An 18824-nucleotide genomic window follows, 5' to 3' on the forward strand; every position below is an offset into this window, starting at 1 on the left:
ATTTTTTTGTAACTTTTTAAGTGAATTTTTGAAGAATTAAAAGATTAAACTTACGAATTGAAGCTTTTTTTTATTTCTTCAGAGACTGATTGAGCTTTTGGAATGTTCCGGGTTGGAATTATCAGTGTAGCGCCTGGAAATATTTGAGAAAATTAAAATTGAGGATTTAGGAGGGTAGGAGGGGGGAAAAAGAGTGAAAATTTGGTCATTTTTTGTAGTTTAAAGTGAAAATCGGAGAGGTTGATGTAAAAATGGCTGTAACTCCTAAAATATTGATTTTAGGAAAAAATTATAGCTTAGGAAATTTCCTATCCAATACACTCCTACTTTTTATGTCTATCTTAATTATTTTAGGAGATATAGCCACTTATATAGTGTTGACTTAATAAAAAATGAAAACTTATAATTTAGGAACTATAAAAGTGGCTATAACTCCTAAAACATTGATTTGTAGCTTAGGAAATTTCCTATCCAAAACACTCCTACTTTTTAGGTCTATTTTCAATATTTTAGGAGATATAGCCACTTATATAGTGTTGACTTAGGAAAAATAAAAAATCTAAACTTGCACTCTTCTTTATACTAAAATTTAGTTTTTTATATCCAAAAATCACAATAATTAAGAATAATATTTATAAACCGCGTCCATAAAGATCCTTCGCAGTCTCCAAGCCAATTCCCGCCGTAGCTCCCGTAACAACAGCGACTTTTCCTTCCAACTTAATCCTGCCGTCTATTTTCCACTTGTCGCAGTAGTCGTTCAAAAAAATTCCTATTCCCTGCTTAATAAAATTCAAATCACTCGCTAATATTATCACAAAAATTGCACTTACAAGCTTCATAATTTTTTTTAAAAATGGCGCACTTATACAACAGACAAGAGTACTTACGCGAACTTAAAAACAAACTGCGTATTTAAAGTATGTCAGTGACCAAGTGACCATTGATAATTTAAGTTGATAATTTACCTTGAAATTTTCATCATCTTACAAGTAAGATGAAATATTGTGTGTGTTATATATTCACAGATATTTATTATTACAACTGAGATGTCCTTTCCTTTCTCTTTATTCATTAACGCATCATTTTTTTTACTTTATTTTATTACTCTCCGGATTGTCAATGTCATTATTATTATCATTATTAAATTTTGTAAATTAAAAATATCAATTTTTTTTTATTAGTATTTTAAAAAAAGAAAAAATCACGTTATTGATTTTTTGATTTGATATTCTTATTGGCGATTAAATTCTCTATAAGTACAATTTTTTATTTTTTTGATATGACGCAGGTCAATAAAATTACATTGGCGAGTTGCAAAACTGGTTAAACTACTATTGGGATAATTTAGGGTTCGATTCTTGGTCAAGGTAAATTTTTTTTTTTTTTAAATTAAATTATGATTTTATTTTTTTAAATCAACCTATATTATTAAGAGATTTAGGCTGAATTTGAAAATATCTCTAGATACATAATTAAGAATTGACCTTATATTTCGTGAAATATTAATATTTTTAAAGATACAAGCTCATCCCGATGTTACACTCATCAAGAGCTTTTATTTGAATACCCACATCAATTTTTCATATATTTTATATATTTATATATATTATATGTATGTATATATGAAAAATGCATGTGGGTACTTAAATTAAAGCTCTTGATCAATGTAACACTGGGATGGGCTTATATTTTTGAAAACATCAATATTTAAGAAAGTACAGTGCAATTTACCAGAAATCATTATTTAAAAAGCCAAATTTTATTTATTTATAACTCACAAATTATTATCATTATTTAGTCTCGCATCACTAATTATAATTACTTTTTTTTTCTGAAAAAAAAGTCCATTTTTTTTTTTTTTTTTTTTTTTTTATTAAATTAATTATAATTAGAAAATAAGAGACATCCGCTGATAAAAACAATTATTAGAAAAGTTATTAAATTTTAATAGATATTTATATATATAAATATTTTTTATCTATAAAAAAAAAAACAGAATAATCTAAGACAATAAACTTTTGATTGTAAGTGCGACACTTTCTAAAAAAAATAAAAAAACAATGGACCCAAAAAATTTTTTTTTTGCTCTGATAGTAATTTTAAATTTTCATCGCGCTCTTCAATGTGGATCTGGGTAATTAATTAACTAATTAATTAAATAATTTTTTAGTGTATTATTAATTAATTAAAAAAATTTTAGAAGCTCAGAGCCGCCCAAAAAAGTGGCAGAAAAAAATTTAAAACCCGTGGTGGTAAATGAAACAGAAGTAATAGAGTCGACGCACTATTTAAAGTTCCTGAAGGACTTTAAGGGCGCGAGCAGGATCCACCACTTTGATCCGGGGTTCTATGTGTACCTAAAGTGCAACGGAAGCTACCATGAGCAAATGGGAAGGGTCATGCAAGGACTGTGCTCCTATTGCGTCGAAATGCAACCGACGAAGAACAACGTCTATTGGCGGTGCATGTAAATGTTTTTTTTTTTTTATTTTTTAAGGGCTATAACTCCTAAAATTTTGATTTTAGGAAAAATTCATAAGAATTCAAAATTGTAGCTTAGGAAATTTCCTATCCAAAACACTCCTACTTTTTAGGTCTATCTTCAATATTTTAGGAGATATAGCCACTTATATAGTGTTGACAAGAAAATCTAAAAAATCATAATTTAGGAATGATTTTTTTTAAAAAAAAAATTTTTTCTTAGGGACAAATGCTTCACTACTCTCAAGACCTCTAATTGCCTTCGCAACTACGAAGAGTTAATCATGAAAAATGTCAACGAGATCGAGCGGTACGTCAAAGAACTCAGCGGAAGCCGCATGAAATTTTAAGCTCGATTTTTATTAATTCCAATAAAATCTAAGTTACAAATAACTTTGATTTTTTTTCTATTAATTATCAACTTCCGTCATTGTAACTCTCATTAAGCTTTTGAACCAGCGGCTCGAAAATATTTATTTCGACGTTCTTCTGCTGGCCGTAAAATTTTAAACACTCGTCAAAACTTTCCGTTGAAAAACAATTGCTCTTTATTAATTAAGAGCTATTTATTAATTGCTCTTTTTATTAATTCGCGGTTTTTTGTAACTTTTTAACTATTGGTCCAATTAATTCGCGGATAAGGACCTTTTTTGTAGGAAATTAAATTTCCTACAAGAAAAAATTTTAAAATTTCAAAAAATTCAAAATTTTTTAATTCGCGGTTTTTCTAATAAATTTAAATTTTAAATTTCAAAAAGTAAAACGCAGAACAGTCACGGCATAATAAAGCAATTTTTATCAGTTCTAATGTGAAATCTAATTAAGAAAATATAAACAAAAATTGGTAAAAAAAATGGTATCAGAAGAAGTTGGTAAAAATAAAAATGATCTATGACTTAATTATTTATTTCATTCATTTTATTTATTTTATTTTAATATACATATATATATATATATATATATATATATATATATATATATATATATATATATATATATATATATATATATATATATATATTTTTTTTTTTTGTTCTTAACTACAATTACAGTATACTATTACATACAATGTTAAAAGTATAATAAATAAAATAAAAATGTTTATGTTAATTTATTTATAATTGTTAATTAGAAGTAGAAATAAAAATAGTCGGGAGTGAAAAATAAATGAAAAAGTAAAAAATAAGATTAAATAGGTACAAACTTCATTAGAAGCCAAGATTGCACGCGAAGATCGTTGTATTACGACCTTTAAAGCCTGTCGTAATTGACTATTATTGTTATCAATTATTATTATGTATATACCACGTGTTATTTTTCTATCTAATTTATTAGATTTATTTTTTAAAGAAGGTTAAATAATTTTTCTTTTTAGACTAATTTTTTAAATGGCTGTAATTCCTAAAATATTGATTTTAGGAGAATTTTATAAGAATCCTAAATTGTAGCTTAGGAAATTTCCTATTAGAAAATTTTCATATTTCCTACCACAAAAATTACTTAACCTTCTCTAAAAAAATTCAGAGTGCAACGCTTAGAACTTAAACATGGTCCCTGCCATTTTCCTAAAATTTCCGCTGCATTCCACCATTTTATACATTTCTACCAAATAAAACTTACATAGAATTAATTCCTAAATAATCTAGCCAAGCATTTTTTTTTTAATTATTAAATAATTGATTGCAAGCATTACACAATTTAAATATTTATTATTATTATTATTATTATTATTATTATTATTATCATCATTAATATTATCATTATTATTATCTCATAATTTCTAATTGATAGTATTCTTGCAAGCTCGACAGGAAATATAAATATATATAGATATCATACATTTTTATATATATATTTTTTTTTACAGTATAATTCGCCATTTTACCCCTCAAAGATAAATCATATAGAAAAGTCAGTAGGTGCATGTCATAGAGCAGAAAATATCCTATAAAATCCACCTATTGACTTCCCTGTAGCTTTTAGGCCGCCATTTTGTGTATCGCGGCCGCCATCTTGTCGAAAACTTTAAATCGATTTTCCGAGCTAAATATCGATTCTACGATAAAAGTAACCTAATACTTTCTTATAGGAAATTTGATTCCCTACAAAATTGTATAGTTTGTTTTTTTCGTAGGAGCGATTGCAGCACCAGAATTTCAAAAAAAACTCCGTAAAAGTGACATTTTTTACAGTTATTGTAGCTTTAATTGTCTTTTGACTTTGTAGAAGGAGTCGTGAGGATCATCTACGGTAAATATATGCCTCATACATTTAATAATATATATATATATATATATATATATATATATATATATATATATATATATATATATATCATATATTTATACATAATTATTATCATTTATTTGATCCTCACAGATATTGAACTATGATTTTTTTTTTTAATTTAAAAAATTTATGATTGTTTTAAATATATATTGAATGCCAAATTCAAGCTCGTTATTAATTATTATTGATTGTATTTATCGGGGGTTGGTTTTTGTAAAACTCACACCCTTATATACATATAAATATATATATATATATATATATATATATATATATATATATATATATATATATATATATATATATATATATATATATATATTGTGTATATATAACAAGTACCCCTTCCCGGTGATTGATTTTCTTCTGATGAGGGAAAGAAACTTAAGTTTTTGTTTAACTCGAAACAAACGACGTTAGGATTTTTTTTTGTTTTTTAGGGTGGGGGAAAACTTGTACAACTAGACAATACATGACAATAAGGGATGAGACAATGCTGAGAACGAGGACTGTGCTTACGTGCTAAGAATATTAAGATGCTAGTTTTTCTTTTCTTGGAGTTTGGGGGCCTGTAACTTTTTAAGGGGTGGTTTTACGATAAAATTATAAGAGACTAAAATTGTAGCTTAGGAAATTTCCTATCCAAAACACTCGTACTTTTCAGGTCTATCTTCAATATTTTAGGAGATATAGCCATTTAAGTAGTGTTGACTTAAAAAAGACACTAAAGTGGCTATATCTCCTAAAATATTGATTTTAGGAGAAATTTATAAGAGATGAAAATTATTGCTCGGTAAATTTCCCAACCAACTCCCCCTCCTACTTTTATATATATCTCATATTCTTAGCAAGATAACTAATAATATTCTTCGATAAACTCCCCATTGATAAGTCTCCCTTTTTATCCTTATTAACTTTCTTATTAAAGTTATCCAATAACTTTTTATCCCGAGAAAAGCCGAGGAAAGAAAAACTAGCTCATCATTTCTATTTTTATTTGGCAACAGATTAAAACTAATAAAATATAAACAGGGATTTGCAGGCACTCGTAATTTAAAAAATAAACAAAATAAATATATCTTATATATATATATATATATATATATATATATATATATATATATATATATATATATATATATATATATTCATTTAAATGTTTTTTTATGTCCTACTTTGATTTTCTAGTGATATGTGACCGGAAGTAAAGGCGGGTGAAGCTAATATATAAATATATATATATATATATATATATATGTATAGTACTTATTATATATATTTTAAACAATTAGATAAATTTATTTTATAAGTTGACGTAATTTTTTAAAATTTTTTAGCAACCGAGTTAAAATTTTTTATAAAAAAACTGAGGACCAGCCTCAAAATAAATTATTTTTTTTAATAACCAATTTTTTTTTGCTCACAATAAATGAGTCAAAAATAATACATAGTGTGTGTGTATGTATATATGTATGTATATATATATATATATATATATATATTTTTTTTTTATTCTATATTTGTTTATTTTTTTTTTCTAAATATTTATTATGACTTTTAGTGGATTGAGAATTTTTTTTAAAAGGGCGATAACTCCTAAAATATTGATTTTAGGAGAAAATCATAGGAATCAAAAATTGTAGCTTAGGAAATTTCCTATCCAAAATACTCCTACTTTTTAAGTCTATCTTCAATATTTTAGGAGATACAGCCACTTATATAGTGTTGACTTGATAAAAAATGAAAAATCATAATTTAGGAACTATAAAAGTAGCTATAACTCCTAAAATATTGATTTTAGGAGAAATTTATAAGAATGCAAATTTGTAGCTTAGGAAATTTCCTATTAAAAATGTTGATGTTTTGCTAATGTATCTCCCATAGATCTCAAGATATTAGATATTCTCAATCCCCTTAATCCTCTTAAAAATAAATAACCTAGCGAAATACAAATGATGAAATGAACCTAATCTACGTAAATTACTCGTAATGTTACTTGTTTTAGGTGATATGTACCAAATGGAAGATTCAAGTTACGCTTTTAATTCTCCTAACCGATCAATCAAAAGCGATAATTCTTTAGAACATGATATCATTGTCACTTAATAATTAATCATTACATTAGGCATTATTTATTTAAAAAATATCTTTATATTTATCGTTTGTTTTTTCCTACCGCCTAAGCTAACCTAACCTAAGGTATGAACCTTCACGTCAAATCCTACCTCCGATTATCCTGACGATCATCAGCCGTGATGATTTTTTAATCAATCTTTTGCTAAGTCATTCGACCTTTGTTATATTTATTCAATTTTATTTTTCTCTATTTCATTTAAGGTCCTTTTAAGGACCTAAATGATGCCGGTGATCATTATCAATGCGAGCATTAGGAGCAATTTTGATCGCAATTCTTGCGCTCCAGCTGATACGCTTGACGCTATTGCGCCGTTGCACGCCTCCGGTGATGGATCTGAAAAATTAATTTTTTTTTAGGTTAAATTTAGGTCCTAGAGAAAAACGTTTGAAACAAAAGTTGTAGGAAATTAAATTTCCTATAAAAAATGTCTGAGATGATTTTTAAAAATTTTCAATATTTAACTCAGAAATCACGATCAAAGTTTCAAGGTCATCGACAAAGTCTTACCTGGTATTCCTTCCAATCTCGGCAAAAATTCATTCCAAAATGCGCAAGCCGGCAATCGGGGCCCGGTTCCCAGTCCCGATTTTTCAGCATTGAAAATATAGTACTGAGGTTCGTCGCGAGTGTAAGCTGGCCAATCATCGCCCTCTGTCGGTTTTCTGAAAAAACAAAAAAATAGTAAAAGGTAAATCGGAATTTAGTCTGAAATTTATCATCGTGTTTGAAGGGTAGCTTTACCGGAATATAGAAAAGAAAAAAAGTTTTTTAGAAATAAAAGAGTGGAAAGAACATATGTGACTAGGGTTTATATTACCCACTTGGGAATTATTCTGAAGATAAATACTGTCGTTTAGCTACCAGATATTTTTATATTTTTTTTATACGATACAAAGTTATAATTTATTTATTTTTGCTAATGTTTTTTTTTTCTTCCATTTATTAGCTTATAAATCTTTTCCCATTTATTTTTATTCACTGTTTCTTTTTTAATCTCAGTTAGATCCTCAAGCCCCCGAGAATCGTGCTTACAATCTATTTTATTTAAGTGCTCATCAATTTTCCTTGAATTTTTTTTAGGAAAAAAAAAATTTCGTTTTTTTTTTTTTAAATATGAAGTGCTAGTGACCTAGAACTCGCCAGCCCGAGTAAAATGAACCCAAACACTCTATACTTATTCCCGAGATTTCATTAAGAAAATCGCGTTAATAATTTACTAAATGATCTATAGATCATTGACCTGCGGCCAATTGACTCGTGCGACGGTTTATTCTCTTCACAATTTTGAGGAGAATAAAATTTTCCAAAAAATTTTTCATTAAAGTAATTCCTAGCATCGATTAATCACCGATTAATCATTAATAGAAAAAAAAATTTTTGTATTTTTTAAAAATAAAGTCCTAGCGACCTAGAGTTCTCCATCCTGAGTAAAACAACTCCTTACACTTAATCAAAAATTCCGAAGCTTTCACTAAGAAAATCGCATTAATAATTTATCAATTGATCTATAGATCATTAATCAAAAATCGACCTGCAGCCAATAACTTCGTGCGACACGTCATTCTTTTCAGAATTTTCTCGAAATTCAAATAATCCCCCTGCTTCTCTCCTTCCTTCCCATCCAAGCTCGATTAATCATTTCATTAACGATCAACAAAAAAAAATTAACCGGCCTTCTAAAAATCATTGACCTCGCGACCAAGATCTTGAAATCCCCAAAAAAACAAGTACCCACAGTCTATAATTAAAATTGTTTCTTAAGCAAAAAACAGACATTAATATTTAATTAACCAATTAATCAATTAATCTGACCTAATTGGAATATATACATGTGGATATTCATTTTACGTGTCTCGACGCCAGCTGTTCAAATTTTGCAATCACAATACTCAATTAAGTCTATATAATCCCTCAGATGAAGAAAACATAAGTAGTGTTCAAAATGCGTGTCCTTATAGTGTTAATTTCCTGCGCTATCGCTGCCGCGGTGCCTAGATGTCCAAGTGTTCGCGTGATCATCGATCAGAACTTGGTAAAGAAAAAATCATGATTTTATAAATCAAAAAAAAAAAATTAATAAAATTAATTCCAGGCTTCTGGAACTTGGTACGAGTTCCAACGCAGTGATAATAATTTAATCACTAATGGAACATGTACGACCGTAATTTTCCATCGATCTGATCAGTGCATCTGTAGAATGACTTACAATAATTTTCCAATGTCCGAAAAATCATTACTTGCGGAAATTGTTCCAAAAAGTAGCGATGTTTTTGATTATAGATTTCCCCTGATTGGCATTTATGATCAAGCGTACTACATTATCGACACAAATTATATCGATTACACGGTTCTGATGAGTTGTGATCAAAACTATGGGTAATTATTACGATTAATAAAAATTTTGATGATTTTTGAAAATTTGAAAAATTTCAAAATTTAGGATTCAAAAATATGTGGTGGTGACCCGAAATCCCAACCCAGATGACAGAACTGTCCAAAAAATACTTCAAGTGTTCCCAAAACGACGAATCAATATCCCGAACTTGGTGCTGATCAACAGGGAGGACTGTGGAAAATTTTGAAAAAAAAAAAAAAAAAAAAATTTTGAAAATTTTGGAAATAATTATATCCACGACCTAGACTTTGAAATCCCGAGTAAAATGACCCCTCACAACCCTGGTTGGTCGAAAGTATTAATGCGGATAAATCGCATTAATAATTTGTCAAATGATCTATAGATCATTTTACTCGGAATTTTGTCAGCTTTTAAGATATATAATTGGTTTTTTAAAATTCCTATTATTAATCATAAAAATCAGGGTATTTATCCAGTAACAGCTGGATAAATAATCAGAAAGTAATATTTGTATAGAAATAAAATTTTTGAAAGTATTTACTTTTTTTTTTGGCTCACTTAATCTTACAGTTGGACTAATATTTGAATATCCTTAAGTATTTTTAGTTGAAATTAAAATATTAATATATTTATATAAAAAATTTATTTTGAGAAAATAATATTACAGTTTTAAAAATAATTTTTTTTTAGAGTATTGATGATACTACGACCTAGAGCGTAAAATTCCGAGTAAAATTAATACCTACAACCTGTCCTAGTTAATCTTTCTTCCTATCAAAAATCGCATTAATAATTTATCAAATGATCTATAGATTATTAATCAAAAATCGACCTGCGGCCAATCTGGTCGTGCGATACGTCATTTTTTTCAGAATTTTATCTACATTACGAGTATCTTATTAATTTTAGGCTCCTGGAGTCTGGTATTTGCACAGCCGTAGTGGTACCTTCGCTGACGGAGGACTAAAATGCGGTCGCATAATCTGGAATCCACCCTATGCATTTAACTTCACTTTAACCCTCAAGAGTATCTCGACCATGTAATTAAAAATTAACCGAAATCATTAATCAATAATAATAATTATTATTATTAAAATTACGTGATGTTTCTTAGAACTAACGAGATCACATCAGTTATCGTGGAAGGTAACGCGAACAGTCCCACATTCAGACACCACGTGCCTGTCTTAGGAATAGTTGACGTCGACTTTACTATTTTCGGTGTAGATTACATCAGATGGATGATTTTGTACCATTGCGATAATCAAGGAAACACTCAGTAAGTTTTTTGCTTAATAAAAGTAATTAACTAACAGGTAATTTATTTATTTGTTAATTTACAGCAACGTTAACTATGAAGTATTCACAAGACAACAATTCCCGAATGAAGCTGAGCTCAACTGTTTCATAGCTCAATTCTTTAGATCTCAGGGTCTCCAAATGCCACCATTCATCATGAATAACCAAAATTATCAATTTTGAGTCTTATAACGAATTTTTAGTTCAATAAAAATTTCTCGATTTCAAAAAAGTTTATCATTTTATGAATTTAAGATCCTCACGACCTAGAACCCGCTAGCCCGAGTAAAATGAACCCAAACAGTCTATACTTATTCCCAAGCTTTCATTAAAAAAATCGCGTTAATAATTTCTTAAATGATCTATAGATCATTAATCAAAAATTGACCTACGGCCAATCTTGTCGTGTGACGGCTTATTTTACTCGGGATTTTATCGACGTTACAAATATCTATTATTTTTTATAACTTAATGCAACTTGGAGAGAATTTAAATACAAAAATTATAAAAATAAAATTTTATGAATAATATTCAAATTTTTTGAGAATAATTCAAAACAAATAGAGGGAAAACAACCGACTCAGCCAACTCTGATGTCGAGAAAAGAAGCTAAAGTTTTATTTTTATTCAACTTTTTTTTTTTCTCTCGAGCGATCGAAGGAACGTGCAATTGCTACACTTGTATACACGTTCTAGTAAGACATCACTGAGGAGTCACGTAGTCTTAAGTCAGGTGTCTTTTAGTAGTTTTTATTGATTTTACGTGAGTGAAAAGTTCTCCCGAAATTCACTTGAAAATAAATTTTTGCGTGTCAAAGGCCGTTGACATGTCAATTAAAGAAATATTTTATATTTTTATAAAAGTTTATTTTTTTCAAATCTAAGCTTATAGCGACCTAGAATTATTCATCCCGAGTAAAATGAACCCTCACACTATATATCACTTCCGAAGCTTTTATTAAAAAAATCGCATTAATAATTTATCGAATGATCTATGGATCATTAATCAAAAATCTACCTACGGCCAATCGGGTCGTGCGAGGTGTCATTTTTTTCGGAATTTTAAGGAGATCAAGAGCGGCTTATTATTTTTTTATGTGAGATCATTTGTTGACTCAAAAATCGAGGGTTAATAAAAAAAAATTTTTTTTTTTTTTTTAAACATCGAAAGCTCTTGCCGAGTTATAAAAGAAAAACATTAACCCTCGGTTAGGTATCGAGTAAATATAAACTCTTAATACTCGAGTCGTGGGGCTGTTTTATCTTTAAAGTAACGTGTCTTCCCCTATAACTTGTAACTATACCACGACACATATTTTTATGCCCGGTTATATCTCTTTAAAGATCCTCTTATTTTTATCGCTAAAACCTAATACATTTCTTCGTTTTACGTTAAATTAAAACAACTTTGAAAGGTTTTTGTCCTTCACTTACCCGGTAAAGGCGAAGTTTGAAAATGCGGATATTATTTTCATGGACAGTTCACGCTCCTTGTCGGTGTATTTCAAGGAGGTGTTCAAGGGGTGTCCAAAAACATACTCGACTTCATCGCCGTGGACTACGCCCATCCATTCTCCCCACAAATTCGTACTCGATCTCTGAAAAATAAAAAATTTCTTTTTAATCAATAGAAAAAATTTTCCTCATTTTCTCATTAAATATCACTTATTTTTCAAATATAAGCTCATCACGTCAAAGTACACTTCAATAGCTTTCACTTGAGTACCCACACGATTTTTCCAAAAATTCCAAAATCTGGAAAATTTTTCCAAAATTTTGGAATTTCTGAAAAATCCATGTGGGTACTCAAATGAAAGCTCTTGAGGAGTAGTTCAAGTTACAGAGGTAATTTTTGAATGAAAATAATAATAATAATTACAAGTGATATTAATGAGGAAAGTTGACGTGGCCTTTATGCTCTAATGAACGCACTATTGAACAATGGTCAACTCATAGTCCTGGGGAGTTGCTCGGATTTGAGTCAGAAAGAGGTAGGGGGTCACTATTGAAGTTTGTATTCAAATGCGGGCACAGAACCCAAACTTTAAATGAATGCTTTTAATTGACCACTAAATTACCGGATTGTATTATTTTATTATCCTTCTAAGAGGTAATTTATTATTTCATATAAATACTGAATTTTAATTGCGGGATTAATTAAAATAATAATTAACCTACTTTTTTATTAGATTAAAAATATATATTTGAGATTATTCGGGATTTTTTGGGGATTTTATCGGTGGGTATATAAAAATTTATGGACAGCTTTACTCGGAATTTAATGGGCTATATTCTCCATGCATTTATTTTACAATAAAATTTGATTTTGATCGAAAAAAAATCACATTTAAAAACAGAAAAACTAAAAAATTGTGATATTTTGTGAGTTTTTTTGGTAATTAGTGATTTTTTTGGGTTTTTGTTGGTAAAAATTTAAAAATTCATACACCATTTTACTCGCAATTAAACCTACTACAACCTCTATCCATTTATTTTTTCCAAAAAAATTTTTTTGACCGAAAAAATCCTATTTTAAATGTTGAAAACACAAAAAATAGTGATTTTAATGAGTTTTTTTTTTTTTTTTTTGATCATTAATGATTTTTTTTGGGTTTTTATTGGTAGAAATGTAAAAAATTATACATCATTGTGTTCATTGAAGAGTGTACTACAACTTCCATGCATTGATTATTCTATAAAAAATTTTTTTAATAAGAAAAATCCCATTTGAAATCAAAAAATCCTGAGGGTTTGTCTGTTAAGTCAACTTTAAATGTTTCTACAGCGGATTTTTAAACAAAATCTAATGTTTTATAAGAACAGTTATCTGAGAAAACTTCCGGTTAAGAACTATCGATAAAAAAGATAAGTATATGGATACGAACGCATGAATAACTGAAGAATTGCGGTAACTCCGGGGCTTTTTAAAGAATTTCAATTTCCTCATTTCGTTTCGTCTCGGGCGAAAAAAAAAGTTATTTCTTTGCGTTTAACGGAACGGATTTAATATTCTGCATCGAGTTACTTTTTTTTTTTCCTATGCTTCCTTTTTTCCACCATGCTTCCTTTCATTTTGTTAAACTTGAATAATAATTATATTTACTCTTATGTATGTTAGCAAAATTCTTTTCGGATGCCAACTTTTTAATGAAAATGTTGGCCTGTTATTGTTATTCTTTATTTTTCGTTTACATGTCTGTTTACTCTTTATGAAAGCTTACTTTTTGTACTCTTAAATTACGAGAAACAATAGTCAGAAAAGTTATTCTAGTGAATAATTGGGATTTTTTTGGGGAAGTTATTTTTTTTTAGGATCGTAAGCGTACTGAGCTGGTAGGGTATTTAAACATGAGTAAAATGATGTATAACTTTTTATGTTTCAGAGAATAATTATCCACGAAAATCACATTTAAATGCAAAAAACTCCGAATTTTTACTTTTTTCGAGTTTTCATTATTTCAAATGGGATTTTTTTGATCAAAAAAATTTTTTTTGAAAAAATCAATGAATAGAGGTTGTAATAGGATTAATTGCGAGTAAAATGGTATATGGCTTTTTGAATTTTTACCAACAAAAACCCAAAAAAATCACTAATTACCAAAAAAACTCATGAAAATCGCTATTTTTTGTATTTTTTAGTATTAAAATGGGATTTTTTTTATCAAAAAAATTTTTTTTGAAAAAATCAATGGATAGAGGTTATAGTCGGTTCAATTGCGAGTACAATGGTGTATAAATATTTACATTTCCACGAATGAAAACCCAAAAAAATCCCAATTGAAATCGCAAAACCTCAAAAACTTTTGTAATTTTATGATTTTTCTGGTTATTTAATCCAAAATAAATGTATTTACCCACATAATTACATTTTAAATGAACCAAGGAACAATTTTTAGGCTTCGTTAGTCGTCAGAAAAATTTTTCCCCGATCGATTCGCCATTAGACGCCCTTGTCCTTGGAAGAAAATAAACTCAGCCAAGATAAATCCAGCTATAAATTGTCCCCTACACGAACAGACAGCATTAATCCTCCGGGCAAACTTTTTCCTCAGTATTTTTAATACTCTCATCTCGGTTTTTTCCTGTATAATAATTTTTACGTAAAATTTCGATTTTTTAGGTTTCTAAATTTTTAAATGCCCGTGATTAGAGTAATTGGGTTAATGAGCAGCGACGAGTGCGTGAATGGGGGCAATTAAGCTCAGGTATCTGGGAGCATATAAGATTAGGGCGAGAGCTGGTTGTCGGCCGCTAAAGGCTCGGAAGTTCTAAACTCCGTGTCGGGGGTTCGGATTATCTAACTAAGGAATGGTGCTCCTGAATATGATACGGGTAATAAGAAGAATGCCCGGTTTTTGAAGGGATGAAAATACGCATAGAGGTGGAGTAGGAGGAGAATATATGCTTGCAAGTTAATTATTTTGTCAATTTTGATAATGATTTTTAATTTAAACCGTGAATCCGCCGGCTTTTTCTGACCTTAATATGTAGTCTTTTAGATAAAACGCCCCAAGCGAGTGAGTAATTAGAGAACTAATTCATCACGTGTACACTATAGCGTGCTTTTAAAGGGCTATGACAAGGCAAGGTGGCTTCCAGGCAAGTATATATATTGCGGGTCGGTAATAGAGGGCTTAAATATAAAGAGAGATACCGAGGATGCCATTACTCATACACGTCAAGTTGAATCTTGTAAGAGTGCGACCAAATCGCAGATTTTCTTACCAGTTTAAAGTCCTTTCGCATTAAAGCTCAGTCGAGTTATCTCGCTATCCATTTATCATCCGTCCAAAACTGATTCACTTATATTGTGAAATATTCTCCTTTATTCATTATTAATGTTATTATGTGGGATAATATTTTTTTTTCGAAGTAAATACCAAAAAAATCACGAAATTATGCAGATTTGTAAGGTTTTTGAGTTTCAATCGGGATTTTTTTGGGTTTTTATTGGTAAAAATTTAAAAATTCATACACCATTTTACTCGCAATTAAATCTACTACAACCTCTATCCATTAGTTTTTTCAAAAAAAATTTTTTTGATCAAGAAAATCCCATTTTAAACCTTGAAAACACATAAAATAGCAATTTTAATGAGTTTTTTTGGTAATTAGTGATTTTTTTGGGTTTTTGTTGGTGTATATATCAAAAATTATACACCAATTTACTCGTTATTAAATGCATTACAACCTCTATCCATTGATTTTTTCAACAAAAATTTTTTTCATCAAAAAAATCTCATTTTAAACCTACAAAGTACAAAAAATAGCGATTTTCATGAGTTTTTTTTGGTAATTAGTGATTTTTTTGGGTTTTTGTTGGTGTATATATCAAAAATTATACACCAATTTACTTGTTATTGAATACACTATACAGTCCATGCATTAATTTTTATAAAAAAAATTTTTTTGTCACAAAAAATCCTATTTTAAACCTAAAAAATAGGGATTTTAATGATTTTTTTCGGTTTTTGATTAATTTTTATCTATTAAAATGACATTATCTCAATTATTATTATTAGTTTTTTTTATATGGAGACCAACTAACTTAAATGCAAGCTATTAAAGGGTATAATAAATGATTTAATCTCTCGGGAACTGCTTTATCTGGTTGCTACAGATGTTAACTATATGTATATCCGGGATATATAGGGCCGAGAGTTAGGAAACTAGAAGTTGAATTATTTAAATAGACGATTTAAATTTCACTTGACATTAAAACTTTCGAGGGTAATGTTTTTGGTCAATTCTTAAAGTTCCTATCTTGAAAATAAGCCCAATATTTTAGGAGTTATCACCCCTTTTTTCCTTTAAACAATTTCCTTAAACTCACAAAATTGACACTTCCCATCTAGCTCCGCTTCCATCTTATCTCTTTTTCAAAGCCGGTATTTATTCAGGTAACAGGATTGCTCCGGAGTAAACAGGGTGAGTAAATACGCAGTGTGTACGGCCATACAGAATGCACTGTGATATTTGCTCTCAAGCGCTTCTATAAACTTTTATAAAACTCTTTGAAACGCGTCCGACAACGTATATCACAGAGTCTACAACTTCCGGAGTTTCCCCCGAGCTATTTAAGTTACAACGCCTCTCCTCTCGCCCCTTTGCTCTTTTCTCTTCCTAATTAGATTTTTAAATTGAATTAATATTTATAAAAATTGATAAATTGACTCACCTGGGTGAAGAAATAATAGTAGACCTTCATTCCGCGCTCGGCGAACAATTGAGCGAAGAGTGTGGACGGACATATAAAAAAATAATCACCAACAATATCAGCGATTGCTTTCTGATATCTGTAACCATCTTTAGGCCGCTCCCAGTCAGTGTACTGCAATAAATAATTTCGGTAATTAGACTCTCTTAGTTAAAATTCTTCATTTTAAAATTCAATATTATTTAAGTGCACATATCTCCTAAAATATTAGAGATAGAGTTGAAGTACGTTAATATTTTTTGTAGGAAATTTTCTTAAGTTACAATTTTTACGATTTTTTCCTAAAACCAATATTTTAGGAGTTATAATCAATTTTTAAGCGACTAGATTAAAATTTTGTATTTTTCTAAATTTGATTTTCCTAAATGATTTGGAGAATATTCAAGAGATTAGGTTGAAAATTTATAGGAGCATCGAGGATAGTACCTTACCCAAACCTTCGTCGGCGTTTTTGAATCTGACGACCCGTCGCCGAGATATCGTGACGTCATTAATGAATCAGGAAAAATTTTTTAAATTAAAATCGCTCCCATTTAAAAACTACTGAACCAATTAGGTTCAAACTTTGTAGAATTCTTTATTTTCATGTCCCCTAAGACCCTTCGAAGTAATTTTTAAAATCCGTTGACCCAAAAAATCACCCACTTTTCCCCCACCACTTACCAAAAAATCATTAATTCTTAAGCAGGTTAATGGAAAGTGTAATTGAAATTAGAATTAAGATTGCAAATTGCGTGAGAGTAGACAGTCAGGTATCGTAAACATCGAATCAAATTACTTTTGCCTCTGGTGGCAATGCATAGCAAACATAAATATTTGTTAAACACATGACGTCACGATATTGGAAGCGAGTTTAATTAATAGTGCAAACAGGTTTTAATTAGTAGAATGCTTTTATAATTAATACAAAGATATTCGGAATAGTTAATACTTGTGATTTTATTTTATTCATCCGCTTCTGAAACTTTTAATAATTATAGGTTAAGTAGAAATAATGTGGATTTAAAATATCAGAAGTTTATGAACTATAATTTTACTAATCCAATATTTTACCTAAATTCTATATTTTAGGAGTTATCGCCTCTTTAATAAATACTAGTTATTGATTTTTCATTTTCCATTAGGTCAACACCACTTAAGTAGCTATATCTCCTAAAATATTGAAGATGGAGTTGAAGTACGTTAATATTTTTTGTAGGAAATTTCCTAAGCTACAATTTTGATTTCTTATAAATTTTTCTTAAAATCAATATTTTAGGAGTTATAGCCATTTAAAAAAAAAAAAAAAAAAAAAAAAAAAAAAAAAAGTGATTAATAAAACTCCATTGAGCAAACATAAAAAAGCTCTGGAAACAAAAAAGTGATTGGCAGTGTTGTTAATGTGAATTAATAGTTTAAATGAATTAGAATCGATTGAATGGGCGTTGGTGGTGGGTTTTTAACGGGGGAGAGAAGACCCGCGAGAAGCGAAAACGGAAATAGAAGCACTAACTTATTTCATTATCCTGGAGGGCATTTCTATTCGGCTCTCCCACATAAAACTGATGGCAGTAATCAAGTGCAGCTTGTGCAGAAAATAATAATCATTTTTAAATTGACTATTGAGAATTGACTATTTTATAACTTCTCCCTATCAATTATTTTATGCAACAATTCGCCCCAAGAACTCTTCTCTGATTGTCTATTGTCGCGCTCCAACAACCTCCGTCACTAATTGATCTATTCCAACCCTTCGTTAGTCCCAATTGGAACTTTGTCCAAGTTTTAATGCTAAAACAAAACCCGATGTATCTATTGATCATTATAACCACGATATCTCTCTAATGAGCTTTTCAATTCGATAACCGCCTCGAAGCTTCCTCTGTCTTTGTGTACTAAGTGTCCTTGTAAATTTTGAAACCAATCCGGTTAATAGTTTCCGTATTGTTCGATAATTAATCAAAAATAAGGAGTGGGGGAAAATTGAGTGATTTTTTGGATCAACGGATTTTGAAACTGACGTCGAAGGGTCTTAGGGGACATGAAAATAAAGCCTTCTACAA

The 18824-nt window shown here is 29.3% G+C and overlaps 5 protein-coding genes across 15 annotated transcripts in view; 3 read left to right on the top strand and 2 right to left on the bottom strand.

Moving 5' to 3' along the window:
• Aralar1 (calcium-binding mitochondrial carrier protein Aralar1) overlaps nt 1-10784 on the top strand; it is a 28738-nt gene extending 17954 nt beyond the window's left edge. For 4 of the 5 annotated variants that reach the window (XM_074239663.1, XM_074239665.1, XM_074239668.1 and 1 more), the window contains exons 12-14: nt 10176-10306; nt 10381-10545; nt 10610-10784. In XM_074239663.1, coding sequence (XP_074095764.1) covers nt 10176-10306; nt 10381-10545; nt 10610-10748 — 435 coding nt within the window. In that variant the 3' untranslated portion in view covers nt 10749-10784. The remainder of the gene's footprint in view (nt 1-10175; nt 10307-10380; nt 10546-10609) is intronic. The other variant, XM_074239666.1, reaches the window with a different exon arrangement.
• LOC141525267 (retinol dehydrogenase 12-like) overlaps nt 1-18824 on the bottom strand; it is a 44891-nt gene that overhangs the window by 1227 nt on the left and 24840 nt on the right. Inside the window, exons 1-2 of one of the 3 annotated variants that reach the window (XM_074239673.1) lie at nt 6999-7035; nt 55-133 (exon numbers count right to left, since the gene is read on the bottom strand). In XM_074239673.1, coding sequence (XP_074095774.1) covers nt 55-133; nt 6999-7020 — 101 coding nt within the window. In that variant the 5' untranslated portion in view covers nt 7021-7035. Of the gene's footprint in view, nt 1-54; nt 134-640; nt 876-6998; nt 7036-18824 lie in introns of those variants that run through there. The other 2 variants (XM_074239672.1, XM_074239674.1) reach the window with 2 other exon arrangements.
• LOC141525273 (uncharacterized) lies at nt 881-3361 on the top strand. Of its 5 annotated transcripts, none has more exons than XR_012478830.1 (5): nt 881-992; nt 1292-1370; nt 2098-2137; nt 2204-2470; nt 2708-3361. XR_012478830.1 is itself a non-coding variant. In XM_074239683.1 (5 exons), the coding sequence occupies exons 3-5, from the start codon at nt 2064-2066 to the stop codon at nt 2832-2834; spliced, it is 468 nt and encodes a 155-aa protein (XP_074095784.1). In that variant the 5' UTR covers nt 881-992; nt 1292-1370; nt 1955-2063; the 3' UTR covers nt 2835-3361. The 5 variants fall into 5 exon arrangements, 3 of the variants coding, with proteins under 3 accessions (XP_074095784.1, XP_074095783.1, XP_074095782.1); XM_074239683.1 differs by having other exon boundaries at nt 1955-2137; XM_074239682.1 differs by having other exon boundaries at nt 2000-2137.
• Ache-2 (acetylcholinesterase 2) overlaps nt 7105-18824 on the bottom strand; it is a 32224-nt gene continuing 20504 nt past the window's right edge. Inside the window, exons 4-7 of the mRNA XM_074239670.1 lie at nt 16744-16896; nt 12000-12163; nt 7418-7572; nt 7105-7243 (exon numbers count right to left, since the gene is read on the bottom strand). Of these exons, the coding sequence (XP_074095771.1) occupies nt 7125-7243; nt 7418-7572; nt 12000-12163; nt 16744-16896 (591 nt within the window). The 3' untranslated portion in view covers nt 7105-7124. The remainder of the gene's footprint in view (nt 7244-7417; nt 7573-11999; nt 12164-16743; nt 16897-18824) is intronic.
• Nucleotides 8853-9520, top strand: LOC141525448 (uncharacterized). The gene is made up of 3 exons (XM_074239960.1): nt 8853-8942; nt 9003-9286; nt 9351-9520. The coding sequence occupies exons 1-3, from the start codon at nt 8853-8855 to the stop codon at nt 9490-9492; spliced, it is 516 nt and encodes a 171-aa protein (XP_074096061.1). The 3' UTR covers nt 9493-9520.

Source organism: Cotesia typhae, unplaced genomic scaffold (assembly GCF_013202065.1).
Source record: "Cotesia typhae breed Kobodo isofemale line unplaced genomic scaffold, CoteBio_Ctyphae contig_26, whole genome shotgun sequence".
NCBI lineage: Eukaryota > Metazoa > Arthropoda > Insecta > Hymenoptera > Braconidae > Cotesia > Cotesia typhae.